The 15,207-nt window shown below is 43.6% G+C and overlaps 1 protein-coding gene across 1 annotated transcript in view; it reads right to left on the bottom strand.

Annotated features, from left to right (window-relative positions):
• The window catches only part of LOC107270751 (protein turtle), a gene marked incomplete in the record, with an annotated part of 104,179 nt that overhangs the window by 29,903 nt on the left and 59,069 nt on the right, over positions 1-15,207 (bottom strand). Inside the window, 3 exon segments of the mRNA XM_025088081.1 lie at positions 2,488-2,795; positions 2,988-3,149; positions 3,596-3,717. Coding sequence (XP_024943849.1) covers positions 2,488-2,795; positions 2,988-3,130 — 451 coding nt within the window.

The following is a 15,207-nucleotide window of genomic DNA, read 5'->3' as shown; positions in this document are numbered from 1 at the left end:
TTTATATAGTGATCGATATACATATACGATACGTAACTACGGTATAGACGTACGTATCTCATCGAATTACGTCAAGCATGCTTCCAAGACTGAGAGCATGCAGATCTCATCAGATTACTGGTCCACGAGAAAGATCGGAGCGAACTTCGTAACAGGACAGAATTTTTGCCTGAGATAAAAATTTTTTTTGGCTTTCATGTATGTATTGTTAAAGACCTAATGTTATTAGGTTAGGTTAGATTACCAGCCAGGAAAAGCAACCGCACCAGTTAGCAAAGCTGATGGTGAATTTAATTAACTGAAACCCTTGACCCTCCAAAATTCTTGTGGCTTCGCAAGTTTTTCGTATACACCACGTACTATATGAATGCGCGTATACTATATTAACAACAAGGGATATGAACCAGGTAATTATGAAAGGCGAATTCTCAAGCGGCAGAAATCGAGACGGCAGATCCAAGGGCGACGACTTCGTTGCAGTACTGCGAGGTTCCTAAGGTTCGATCGCCATCTGGGAAGCGGCAGAAGTGCCTTATAGTTTGACGGTAAAGAGAGAGAGGGAGGGACGGAGGGAGGGAGAGAGAGAGAGAGAGAGAGAGAGAGAGGTGGGCAACGTAATAGTAGGTATTCTAATTTACCTCTGCCCGTTTTATTAGACGGCAAAAGGATAAGGCTGTAGGCATGACGATTATAACTAAGGCAGAAGAAAGCGGAAAAGTACACGAGATGATCTTAAGCCCGGTTTCTACCCGAACGTCCAGCCGTTAGCCGTCGCTCGATGCTTCATAAAGGGAACCCTGTAATCCGGAGAATCCAGTTTGTATACGGCCCTGGTTTCTATAGGTATACAGGTCTATGCTACAAGGACTATATAGATATAAGGCCGACGCTATTATATAGAACTATATAGGTATATACGTATGAATATAGAATATATAAATATAGGAGGTTTGAAGCAAGTCCTATGTATTATTTACGTTAATATATATACATATAGATATGGGGAGGTGTGCATATAAACATGTGTACATAGAGGACGGTGGTTGTAATGGAATTTTAAAAATCGAGGCCGACAGCAACTGGCGAGCAAGCGCTGAGGAATAATTGAGAAATAAATAAATTACGGGCATTAGCCTGGTAAAGTTTCCGGGGGTGGCTGGATCTTGCTTCGGTATAATCGTCCACGCTTCAAGCTCAAATATTGAAACCATTTATGTAACAGCCTGTTCGGTAGCAGCCGGAAATCTTTTGCTAATGCCACTCATTTCCGTCCTGATTTAATCAAGAAGAATTGATGGCACTTGGCGCGCCGGATAAAGTCAAGGGAATTTCGCAAGCACCCCCATTAGGCCTATATAACATACATATATACATAACGAGATTCTCTCTCTCTCTCTCTCTCTCTCTCTCTCTCTCTCTCTCTCTCTCTCTCTCTCTTTCTCATTCTCTCCTTTGCGTTCCTCTCTCACCATTTTCATCCGACATCGCAGCCCGATAGCCGTCCCTGGAAAAGGCAGTGCCGCGCAAGTGGCGATCACAATGGGGAGGTCTTTCGGCCATAGCACGACTTAGAAAACTTCCTATATTAAACAACTTTTCCGCTAATTTCGTGCTTCTCCGAGCGAGCGCAGCGACGACGCCGACGTCAGCGGGTGTGAGGCGTCGCACGATTTTCTTCATTTTCGCGAGAGCCTTCACGACCACGCCGTCGCCAACTGCTGTCTCGTTAATTTATAAGAGCGACAAGGCTTTGATAACACGAGGCCGGTATACGCCTCTTTTAAAGGGGTACTCTCAGGCCACGACAATAGCGGCATACAAAATTCTAAAAGCGAGTAAAATGTCCCTTCGTTGTATAGAGAAATTGAAATCTAGTAAAATTTTGAAAATAGATCCTAGTTTGAAATTTAAATTAAAATTTAGCCCAATTTTGAACAAACAAAGTGAGTGTTTTGGAATAATTTCATCGTCTTCAGAACGTATTCATGTGGCGACAAGGTTTGGCTAGGTATTTTTACCTCTTTTTCTTTTTTTTTTTTTCTTTTCAAATAAAGGTGGCCATTCGTCGTAACATTCGCTAATGAGACTAACGAGCATGCTAAGATGGATTCTCCACTCTTCTCGACAGAGATATGACGGACAGGACTGTCGAACATCGCCAACGCCGATGGGATGAAGGCTGGCATTCAAAACAGCTTTATGAGAGTGTTATCTTGCGAGAAATAGTGGATGTATATGAGACAGAGAGTGAAAGCAAACGAGGGGGAATGCAGGTAGGACAGGGTCATAAAGGATGATTCAGAGGAGGACCCAAACCCAGAGTCAGTAGTGACATCCCCGAATGTGTCAGACTTGGCAAACGCTAGCTCCGAGACGTCAAAGCAAGCTCATAGAGCCCGATCGATCTTCGTGTAACAATCAGCCATCCCGTGCTCATTGCTACTAATTAATGGAGTCAATTAGAAGCGATCCAGAGATACTGCTTACCTGGAGTGACAAGAAGGACGATGCCGAGGAGCAAAGCCCTCGCGGCCATTTCCGCAAGCCTTCGAAAGTCCCCACTGTAGGCCCGACGACAGCGTCTACTGTCCTCGTCGTCAACGTCGTCCCCGTGTTCGACCTCATGCCGAAGACCATCCTTGAGCGGATATTCTCGCTGATAGTAGTCCTCAATCCTTCCCGACCTCAGGGGATCCTCCGTCACGGCGTCCGGGTCGTCAGGACGCCGTCTTCGAATTCCTACACATGTCGGCTGAGCCGACGAGAGCGTCGCGCATGACGCGACACCTCTGAAACTGTAAAAAAAAATTGTGAAAAATTTTTTTTTTTAATTTTTCGCTCATTTTCGAATTTTCAGATTTAATAAAATTTTTGTGATTTTTTTACATTATTTATATGTATTACTATTGAAGTCATACGATATCGTATTCGACCCTCAATTCATTATTTTTATGTAATTAAATTTCTTGTAAATTACGGATACTCACCTCTCCACGTCTTGCCGGACCGCAGCCTCTCCCAAGGGATGATCATTCTCATTTAGAGAACGATATGACTGTCGCAAGTTCCTGAATCGCTGGGACTGCCGTCGCCGGAGGTCCGTGGCTTGTAGCCCTCCTCCGCCCCCCATACCCCCGCTCCCATAGTACCTAAAAATACCGTATTACGAAATACAGTGAAACAGCAGTGATAACGCGAATCTCAAAGGATATGAAATATACCTTCGGGTTATCGTAGTTTCGATCTATCGGGAAATTTACAGTTCTAGAAGCGAGGCATTAGAAAATTCGAAGATTCGTAGTCATAGAGACCTCTTTGACTTACAAAAGTTCGAGTTATCAAAGTCCAACTGTACCAAAGTGTCCCTTTTGTATAACCAATTTTTATGAAAAGGATCCTCCAATTATGAAATATTTCAATACGTCCTTTGTGTACGAATGTGTAAGCCTCCGCTGGAGGGAACGATTTCAAACGCGAATACTTAACAATAGTCGTTATTACAAGGAGGAGATATAAAAAGAGGATAACAGAAGGGGACAATGAGGAGTGATCTTTCTTTAACTTTTTAACAAAATTTTGGAAAAAAAAAACTCACCCCTGCCGCTCTGCCGCCACAACCGTTGCCCGGCTCGTCTGCCTCCGGCGCCGATTTTCCCAACCCTCGCCACTTCCGTCTCGTCTCCCGTCCTAGCCTCCGCAACGTTCCGCTGGCATCACCTACAACGAAACCGGATATTACGTATTATTAACAACCCCAAAAAGATCCTCCTGATTTTTCTCTAGACGTCAATAGCACCCCTGCTGCTGGGACGCCGTCATCGTTGAGGCGTTACGAGGGAAAAACGTCAACGGCACCCATGAAGGTGCAACAGATTTTTTTTTTCAAAGACATCTCGCCTCTAATAAGGGTGACCGAATTCGTCATAGGGGTTGATAATACTTCTGCCTCTATAACTGTTGTTACGTGTGTGATACCATCCCCTTTCAGACCCAGCGTGACACGCCTTTCACCCTGGAGGGTGCAAATCGAATACATTGAGATTCTGGCGCACTCGCTTTTCGGAGGGGTTGAAAAATAATGTGACTTAAAGAGCAAGGGGGATGAAAACCTGTATGGGACATATAAATAAAATTGGAACAAACTTTATGGTCACCCTGGAAGACTGATAAGAAAACGTCAGCTTTGACGTATGGCGTTAGATAAGAATTTAAGTTTCATTTTTTTTTTTTCGAGTCAGGTGCATACCTTCCAGTTAAATTTGGGGTGAATAAAGGGTTAATATAGGGTTACAGGGGTTGCACTGTTTGAACAATGGCATATGTCGCTCGACGCAATAGCGCCCACGCCGTCATCAGGGGGTTGCGACATCCCCTGTCATAACCCGTCTCCGTGTTCCTCGGTTATTAGCAGCGAGCCGTTGGGATTGCCTACCCTCTAGCCTTGCATACCCGCTAGAATGAACTCCGGTTACTACCCCTAATACCACTCTACATAGGTACACCCTCTCGTGCCATCGCTGATTATAAATTCGCTGACGAGATACGTGCATGGAGATTAGAATCCAATAGGAAAAATAATGTCAAGGGTTAACCGACAAAGATGAGGATTAAAAAATAAAATTTCACATTAATCCCCTCTCTTTAGTAAAAACGAACCCCTATCTTTTTCAAATGTCCAATAATCATTCTTTCCCATCCGACCCGCGAGATAACCAGCGATTCGTACGTAACTCGTGATTTGAGCCATGCCAACTATTATGTAGCAATTTGATTTCCCCGTAGAATTTCATTCCCTGTGGAAGTCTAATTATCGGATTCAGATTTCGTTCATACGGTTCCAGTTGGGAATCCGGCAGTCCATAGACTTCGTCATTGTCTGGGAACATAATGGACGTCTATATCATCCGGTGAGTTAAATAGGTTAGGTACGTAGGTGTACTCGTGCTAAGGGTGAATATTCAAGTAGATACGTAGCAGCGTGTGCAGATACGCGTGCATTAACGACGGCAGGAGTACTCGAGAGATAAGAGAAAATTCGATGATGAATTTTACACGAAATACCAAAAAAAAAAAAAAAAATGTACTATACAGAATTTCAATTTTTTTTAATAGTCGAATTGTTTAGTATCAAATGAAAATTGCATTTTCGGAGCGTGTCGTTAAAGCGTAGTGGGTGGGTGGGGGAGCCATAAAAAGAGATAGGAAGATGAGAACGAAAAAACTACTCCCTCGCAGATCCGTGACTAATTGGTCCATGTCCGGAGCTGTCGTCCAGCGTGACGTCATTTGTTAACGACAATTGGCAATGCCTAGAGACAGGTTTTCCCATCGCTCAACCTATTGACGCGAAACTACCCCTACTACCTATCCATAGTTATTTTTCTACCCCAACCCTTTTCGATATCCAACCCTCTCAATTTAATATCCCGTAGTCCTTTTTTCACGCCCGTCGATATTCGCCCGCGTTATTCAGGCTTTATTAGTTATACACGCGTGCGACTAAATTACCGCCAAGGTTCGCGGCCAATTTCATCCCCGATACGCGAAGCTACCCCGTCATTCATCCTCTCTCTCTCTCTCTCTCTCTCTCTCTCTCTCTCTCTCTCTCTCTCTCTATCTCTCTATCTCTCTCTGCACAGCCCTGTCTATCAAGCCACCCCTGTACTTTTTACTTCTCGATCCGAACCGGTACTTTCTCCTCTCTTTTTTTTTCCCCAGCCAACCCAATAAATATTGGCAAACGGATTTTTCGCATGGACCGGCAGCACGATAATGGTGTTCGTGAATTTGGTGAAGTTAAGCCAAAATTCAAAGAACCCTTATACAGGGTGAGAGCTGCATTGTCAGAGGGATTACAAACCGAGCGCCATTCGAAGCGACGGCAAGAAGCAACCACCACATAAAATTCCATGTTAAAATAACGAATTAAAAGACATCCCCCTGCGAAAGGAATGGAATCGCAGCGAGGGCCGGTGCCCAAGATTCTCTACTCAGCGAGGGGGATGAATCCGAGATAAAAGCATGGCCGGTGTATAAGGGGAAGATTACTATGCAAAGTCAGAGAGATTTTTTTTTCTCACCCCTTAAGATAAAGGGGGGGGGTATGGGTTCTTAGTATGCAACACGTTGCCTAGTCACCCCCACTGGTCGTGCCTTGCCAGTCGCCCATTTAGACTGTCCGGATGTTCCGCAGGCATTGCCAACCCTTATTTTCCATTGCCACCCCTAGGCACCCTCTGCCATCTCTTTCAAGATTCAACAGAAGAGTCTGGACCGCGTCGTGCATCTTTAGAGGTGTCGAAGGGATGGTTAGTTATATCAGCGTGGAATCTGTTTGAGCTTACTCGTCTTGATGGAAACGTTAATTATTACTTCAAGCTCTAAGAATCCCGAAGGACCGAAGCGCGGGAGAGCCGGACGAAAAGGGGAAAAATAGAAAACGACCAAGATGACTGTAGATCGGAAGGACCAAGGATGCAGAAGAGAATGAGAGGCTGTGAGCCAGGAAACGCATGAAGGTATTCAAATTCCGGATAAATGTACTATATATATATATATACTAAGTACATACTACGTGAGTACATATAAGGGTACAGATACCGGTCTAAGATTAAGGAAGATTAAGAGTTTCATCCATAACGGAATACTATCAGCAAGAGGACACGTATGGTAGCGTAGCATCTTTCTCGAGAGCAAACAAGGATGCTGTGTGGATCCCGAAATTGTGACGTCAGGATACTGTGGATCTTATCGGTGACCCAAGGGATCCTACGGGCTCCATCGTAGAATGGAGAACGCTGACCGTGGAATTTATAAATTAAATTTTATCAGTTAAATATACAAAGGTGAGTCGCGAAGTTTTTTCTTTTATTACGTAATGCGTCATTCGGCGATAATAATAATGATTCGAGTGAAGTAACGGCACGAATTACAGAAACGATCCCTGGAATTTGAACAGTACTCAATTATATCAGTCTAAATTAAATTGCCAGGTCCCTCGATCGCACGAAACAATTCCTTTGTAATTTTCATACAAAAGATTCGAGAATAATTTTCTCTGTAAGCTAAATATACTATAAGCTGTTTTAGATTCCATTTGAAATTTACTACTTCTCTCTTGCATATCAATGTCTACCTTGTGTGTACTCAATGCAGGTACGTAGCAACAATTGCTACTGGCTTGTTGGATTAATCAATTGGGCAGGATCGCTATCGCGTGAGTGAGCCGAAAGGTACGGACTGGTCCTTAGGGGAGCGGAGGGATGCTGGGCTGGTCAGAAGATTGTCCTAGGAAGTATAGAAGATAGAAAGAGACAGGGGTAGCCGGTGTACCGTAATTCGGGGGATTGCTTTATTCGGCTATAGAAATCCTTGCGTGGGAAGGACCCCGGGACACTGGGAATCTCGGGCACGTGATGAGGTAATCGACGAAGTGTTCCCCGTGAGAAAAGAAGGGTTGCCCGTCCGATAGGAAAAAAGAAAAGCAATGACGTAAGACTGAACATTGAAAATTTGGAAAATTGTTTGCAACCCTTCGTGTCCTCAGACAGGATTTTTAGGGGGGTCGTCGGTATAGGATCTGCTAGTAAGTGAATGGAGGGTTGATGCTAGGGGTTAAAGGTCGCTTGGGAATGAGCTTTGCCGCCGATCAGATTCAAGATAGAACACGAAGAGGGTTGCTTGGGCTTTATGTAAATACGCAGCATCCCGTCGGATCTGGCTTAATGTATTGGAATTAAAAAACCACCCCCTCGACTACCCCATTGAATATCTACCAGCGTTAAGATACAAAATCTCCCTCCCACCCCCCCCCAACAAAAAAAAAAGAGAGAAACAGTAATTTTATTGCAGCTACCAATATTTTCGTGTGCGAGCCAAGGCTGATTTATATTTTCCAAAGTGCCAGGTAATCTGGATAATAAAAACAGGGCCGGCATATAAGGGTTCTTTCGGTACCCCATACACCAAGCGCATCGAACAAAGATGGACGAATTCGCATTACCACTCAATTACACTGATTACCGTGGTTCACGATATCAACTATGCGCAAGTAGGTACCTACGGGCGGCAGGACAATGCACCGGAGCAAGGTACACGCGGAGTCCGCTGTCCAAAACAACCGTTAGGTACAGAGGGGGTTGTCCTCCCCTAGGAGGACAATGAGGAAACTTCCAAGTGGAATAATAGGGGTGGTAGAAGGAGCGTTGAAATTCCGCGAAATGTCAGTGTAAAAAGTATACATGTATATCTATATACGTTAACCGTTACGTGTAGGGGGTGGCTTTTTTAGCCAATAGCAGAGGGTGAAATGGTCCAGGAGGGAAGAGGATGCGGCATGAATCCGGATGGATGGTCGTTCGTTAAAATTACTCTCATAAATCGCCATGACGATCGGATCTTCGTTAATCTTTGTGAGTTTGCCAAACGAGTCGGATGAAAGAGTCCTCCAGTATGTTTTCTATCTTTGTTCCTCCCTATCGGTATTTCTTTCACTATCTATCTATCCATCCTTATCCATCTATCTGCTATATCGCACCGACGATGCACCGCTGCATAGAAAAGAGCAGAGTGCAGATTACGTAGATGGAAAGGACGCAACTGCACGGAACAGGGGGTTTATGAGGTTTATGAGGTTTCCGAGCTAGAAGGGTAAAGTTATACCAGTCTGGTAGAAGAAGTCTTGGGTCATGGAAAAATAAGAATATCCTTTGGCTGGTAAGATCGCGTGTCCTCCGGCACAGTACGTATATATATATATATATATATATATCCCACGTACCGCAACCTCCTATAGGGATTCTTAAAGCAGCCAGCCAAACGGGAGGAGGGTGGAGCCGAAACACTGTACTGGAAAGTTATGCATTTATGGAAAAGTACTGGCACGACATTTATCATTCCGTTGATATTTCCAGTGAAGTCACAGCACTCGGTAATAGAACCTAACCGGTAGGTATTCCCGCAACTGCGTTACTGCCAGCCGTTGTGGAATTTCAATCTGGTACCGCAGCACTGCAGTTGCACCGCTGATAGTATCTATATTCCTCTGTGTATATACTGTATATATATATATATATATTCGTTAATTTTACTGAAATTTAACCTGACTGTCGACGTGCAATAAAGATCTGAAAGATGTCACTGCAATTCATCTCAGTAACAATTAACAGTGCAACTGCAACTGCCTTGTATCCGAGGATGCTGCACTTCGTTTTTCGTATCTTGCTTCATCATTTTTATCAAGGAAACAATAAGATACGCTGTCAAGTTGGGCAGGTATATCTGGACTAGGAAGTCGAGTGCTGAAAAGAACCAGTATATACGTCATAGGCGGAAAACCCTCCCTAAGGATCACAAAGGAAGCTGGAGAGACCTCTCAAAGCAGAAGACACTTCTCCGTTCATTCGGTCAACCGAGTGCAGCTGCAATTGAATCGAAGGTAGAGAAGTGCACTTAGCCGTTTCACTTCTCTCATCCCGGTACAGTCTTGCATCTGACACTGGACCACGATAACCTTATCAACTATCGCGAGAATCTCGTTACGATTCCTTGTCTTTGAAGTCGAAGTTTAATCAACGATTGTCTATTGAGTTGAGGGATCTGTACCGTACAGCATCCCTGGACCACTGATCAAAAGTTCAATCATCTGTAAGCACTTGGGATAAAGTGCATCCTTTTTTTATTTGATACATTTTTTAAATCTTATCTCAATCTTTAAACTACCGAGACTCGGATATCATCTTGTATCTATACGAGATGAAATGATCTGTTTTTAAGATAAGTGTAGTCAATGCCAAGGATCTATAGGGCCGTAACGTTAAATTTTGTACAGAGTGCAGTATATACGTCCATAATTGAGATTAAGGCGTATTAAAATTAAATTACACTGCATTGCAGTGAATTGCGTAGTAGCCATGAATAACAGATTGGCAGATCACAAGCGAGTTAACGACGTATAAAGGAAATATTATATGGAAGCGGTTATATCTGTTAGATGATTTTGGTATGGAATGGCTAACGGGTGGGAGAAAAAGCTAATTAAGGAAAATCGTTAAAGGTAAAAGTAAAACGTGACCAGGAATAATCCGATCGTTAACGGCTGCTCGTACGAATTCTCATGTGTACCACTGTAGTAGGTATTGGTGTTGCTATTGGCTGGCTGCATTGGATATTGGCTATATTACCCAGTGTGCTCTCTGTCCTATATCCATACATACCTCGTATGAGAAAGGATAGCAAATCACCAGCAACGACGCTACTGGTAAACTTACTTAGCTCAGTTTCGGAGGAGCTCGAACGACCTCACTTACATAATATTGCCGGTCGGTGGCTCGGCTCACGTTTAAACTCCGTTTAAATGGTTATTAAGGTCGAATTAAGATGGCATGGGCGACGGAAATGCCATCTAGCAGAAATGGGTTCAATTTGGATGGTTATGGCAAGCGTTGAAGTCTTATTGGATAAAATTTCAAAGAGCCATTTTGATTTATGAGTTTAAATTTTTCGTTTTATATCTCGTACCATGTGAAATGGTGCAATTATTTTTTTTTTGAGAAATACAAAATATTAAAAAATTTTTTTTAAAACCCTGATTATTTTACCAGAATTTAACATAGCGAAGGAATACCGATGTTGGCGTCTCGACGTTTGTTCGAATTGGCTGCAGGAATATTTTAAGGGATGCTTAGTTAATTTTAGATTTTTTTGGTATTTGCGTCAGGTGCTTTAAGGTAGGGCCAGATATTTTTTCAGGATAGTCTCACCGGCCCTGACCGTTACGATTGAAATTATCGAACGCGAGCGAATTCAGACACGCGAGAAATCTAAAAGTTACCGATCATTGCAGCCAACGTGAGAAGGACCCTCCTTTAACGACACTCTGTCACGAATCCTTATAGAAGGCCGAGACGTCCTTACATCGTAGGCAAAAGGATCCCCGGCAGTCTGGGCAACCTTCGCACAGAAACGGTAGCACCTAAGACCTTCGGCAAGCTTTCTAAGGAACCTACAGATTGCATGATGTGCCACTGGTGTTAGACCTTGAATAAAATCAGCGAGGTAACTTGACAGGGCTGGTCTGACCTGGCCAGGACTCACCCACTTAGACCTTAATCATAGACTACACAAAATCCCATTTCACTTGGTAGTACTAGGCCACGAGGTCGATCGAACGACGTAATAAATTTTTTTTTCGAAAATTCCCTAAAAATCCCAAAATTACCTAAAGTCACGTTGCTCCTGACCTAGGTCAAAGTAATTATTTTTACAACCAGAAACTTATAACCCTTGCCAAGAACTGGCGACGTCTAATTGGCACGGCGTCGCGACGCTGTTTTATTTCTCCCGACGGTATCTTGTGGCCGTTTAACGGCTTGAGAAACGACTTCTGAATCTACATTCTCTTAATCGACCAGGGACCTACTTACGTATACAAAATACAATGCGCTATTCTGACACGTACTGCGAGTCAATGCAAAGTACCATGTGGATGAAATATATATTCCGTGTCCAGCCCCATCTTGTTTCTCTCTCTAGCACGTGTGTAAACGTGTGTTCGTCGATAATGCGCATTTATCGGAAATGCCATTCAAAATTGTATGCGCCCTGTCAATTATAAAACGAATTTACCCGATTAAAAAAGTATACATAAAATTGTATCGAAAGAGCCGGGGAAGTGACGTTTTATTAAAATTCCACGACACGCCTTTTCTTCCTGTTTGTAATAGCCATAACATGCAGCTCGACCGAAAAGCTTCTTATTAATCGTTATAAAGGAAGTTTGATCTGTTCTAAGGGTTCCCACGAGCCGTGGATAAATGACTCTAGGAGAACACTCAATTCATTCGGTAGGTTCGATATTCGATTGGCAGCGTAGGGCACGAGAAGAGAGGAGCAGACGAGTGCTGCTGAGATCGATGGAGGAGCGGCCGGAAATACTTGCCGTATCCCGGGCATCCCTATAATACTAGTATTCAGACTTTATACTACACGAAGAATCACTCCCAACCACCCTGAATTCATGTGAAAAAAAAAAACATCCAAAAAATTGGAGACGAAGCGTCATAGAATCAAAAGTGAATCAAGTTGAATGATTGAAATTTTGGATACATAAAGTACCAACATAATAAATGAATACCGATAAAATCTTATAAATGAAATAAAAATGCATAAGGGTATCGAGTAGCGAGATATAAAAATAGAAAAAATTTTTTTTTCAAAATATTTATCAATCACTTTCAAAGATTTCTTTAAGAATTCACACGGTCGCGAGGAATTTCTTGTAGGATTTGAAAAATTGGGAATATTGTAGGATGCAACGTGGCGCCAGGACGCATCCTACCGGTGCAACGCTATAGCCGGTGGCCATGTGACTGGCGCGTTCTGGAACGTTCGCAAACGTTTCGTGCACGATAAGCTCCTGAATAAGGACTAAATCTATCGAAGAATCTACGCACCTGAGATTCCTGGAGGATCGTCGAGTAGCTCGAACACGGGGTGTGGTTTTTCACGGTACACGGGCGGTGGCCGAGAATCTCGACGTCAGGACCAAAGATTCCTTCCAGGAGTGATGATTCGTATGGCAAGGACGTGCGCGCGGGGGACGACTGTGCTTGGGAATTTATTTGGGTTCTTGGTAAGGGAATACGGGTGTGTGGATAGGCGGACAGGGATGAGGGGGGAAACGCCTGGACGTGCTCCTGCCTTCGCTAGGACATTGTGACTCCTTGATGCACGTTTCCTTTAATCCTGCGCTCCTCGATCCTCGACCGGGCACATGCACGTGTCCTCGCCAACTTCGCGACCTCTTAAGGACCTTTTGACATTATGACGTTCAAGGATCAAGGATTCACAGTCGGATCTTGCTTTGGCCTTAACTTCGAGAGCTGGACAAGGACACTGTTATCCCGAAGGATCTCGAATTTATTCGACACGAATTAACACAGCACTGATCCTCGCGAGGTTATCGTAAAGTTTCAGTAATCGAGAAAGGTCAAAAGTTCCACTGGATTCCTGAATATTCCAACACGAGCGTTATTGCTGGTTTGCCTTTAAGGGTACGTATTGTATATATACAATTTTTAGGGGATGATCTCTTTTGATTGTCAATTAAATAAATCACTGGGAATCGTCGAACGGTCGCGATCAGTCAAATATGTCGCGATGGAAAATTCAATTCCTGCGATAATTTGCCTGTTGACGATTCCGAAGCTTCTACTGATACTGTACACTGTTCACTCGCGTCAAGGGTGACTTTTCTTGCACTTGGGTCTCTCGGCGCATAAAGCCAATAGGAGCGAGAGAAGAATAGTGACCTTTTTTTTTTTCTTTAACAATCGTATCACTATAGTCGCCTTTACGTTATCGACGATTAGCTCGATTATCAACGACAGAAAAATACGCGTGATCTCGATTTATGTAAAGGCCGGGCCCGCTTCCCTGGCGGTGGTGCGCGCCGCCATGACACTCTAGCTGCTGGCTCTGCGCTCTAACCCCCCGATTCCACGGAGCCCCGAGCATCCCCGAGCAGCCTACGATCCTGTGCCACCCCCAACCCTGTCGGAGCCACCCTGCCTCGGCCCCTCCAACGTAATATTGATCGGGCAGAAGGGCGGCATCCAGGAACGTACTAACAATTCTTGAGAACCCACAGCCAACTTTTACAGTCTTAATTAATTTGCAATTTTTCTTTCACAACATTTTTTTTTAACTTTCACGCGGGTCACGAAAATACATACAAAAAGTGCTTCACTGTCTTTACATACGTCGCTAATAACGTCCACCCACCTGGGGTAACTGACAATAATAAATTTGGAAAATTATTTTTTACACAATTTCACCCTTATTTCTATTAAATGGAAAATCGTGATCTCGCAAAATTTACTTATTGGCGTAGTCAATTATTTCAATTGATTGCGAGGTCGACCTAGTACCACCTGACATACGTACGTATCGACGGTATTATCTTGGACCAGACGAAACAAAAGCCAAAGCCTTATCTGCGAGGCGAAGGCGCCGTCGAAATTGAGCCATCGACGCCACTCTCCGCGGAATTGTTCCAAGCACTTTGCGCAAATGGCGAACTTTCGAGAAGGCTCCACCGCTGGAGGAGCTGGAAGGTGAGTGCGCGGGAGGAAGGTGAGATAAAAGAGAAGAAGGAGGTTAACGTAGCTGTTGTCTCCTTCCTATCTCGTTATCCAGAGCAAGCGTTAGCAATATTCCATGGAGACGATACGATTAGCATCGTCTGGCGGAAGAGGAAAAAAAAAAAAAAAAAAAAAAAAAAAAAAAATTCCTGATATAGAAAAAAACGAAAAACAGACGTGACTCGTTATCGCGATTAAATTTATGCGAAAGAGCAAGGTTTGATGGTGTTTGAAAAAAAAAAGAAAAAACGACACAAAATCGTTATTAAAAAAAATTTCTACACAGCAGGGGTTGCGCAACGGCTAAATACCTGACGTTTTATTTCTACCTACAATATTCAAAGTATATAAGCCCCACTTGGCACTTCGCAAAGTGCCAACCAGCATTACAAAGAAGTATTTTGGGGAACTGAGGGTAGACGTAGGCTCAGATTCAATCCTGTCGACGCCAGGCGTAAGCAGCGTCCCTGTGCTACTGTGTGTAGCACGACCGACGAAATAAGGGCGGACGGCTCGCCAGGGATGTAGACACCCTTAAGTGTATCCAGGCCTCTTGCGCGGATTAGGCGAGGTCGACGGGTGAGAATTACCGAATAATTTCCCGGGGATTCTGCGCGCGCTTTGGATAATGCCTATGGGCCACCATAGGGATATATATAATACACATACAGATATATATATATATATATATATATATATATATATATATATATATATAGTTACGTAACTTACAATAAGACAAGACAGTACAAGGCCACAGACTACCCTAAGCAGACATAAGCGACTATAGCCTGGCCTGTATAAGTCAAATCTAATCATAGTCCACTAAAGTCAATTCAAGCTAACTCGCTATATCCCTTTCAGTGCACACTGGTATTGCCATAAACTTATACCACCCTCAAATTAATCTAATTGTAATTCATGACCGTCCAGGAATCAGACAAGCCCGCATCAACGTATGGTAATAGCACTGAGCCAGGAGTACCCCGAGAATAACCATCTGAATATCCTGAAAGTCCTTCAGGAAACGGCCAAAAGACGCGTCAACGTCGACGACGTTCGCTTG

Source organism: Cephus cinctus, unplaced genomic scaffold (genome assembly GCF_000341935.2).
Source record: "Cephus cinctus unplaced genomic scaffold, Ccin1 Ccin1_scaffold0814, whole genome shotgun sequence".
Taxonomy (NCBI): Eukaryota; Metazoa; Arthropoda; class Insecta; order Hymenoptera; family Cephidae; genus Cephus; species Cephus cinctus.
This window is presented reverse-complemented; position numbering and strand designations above follow the sequence as displayed.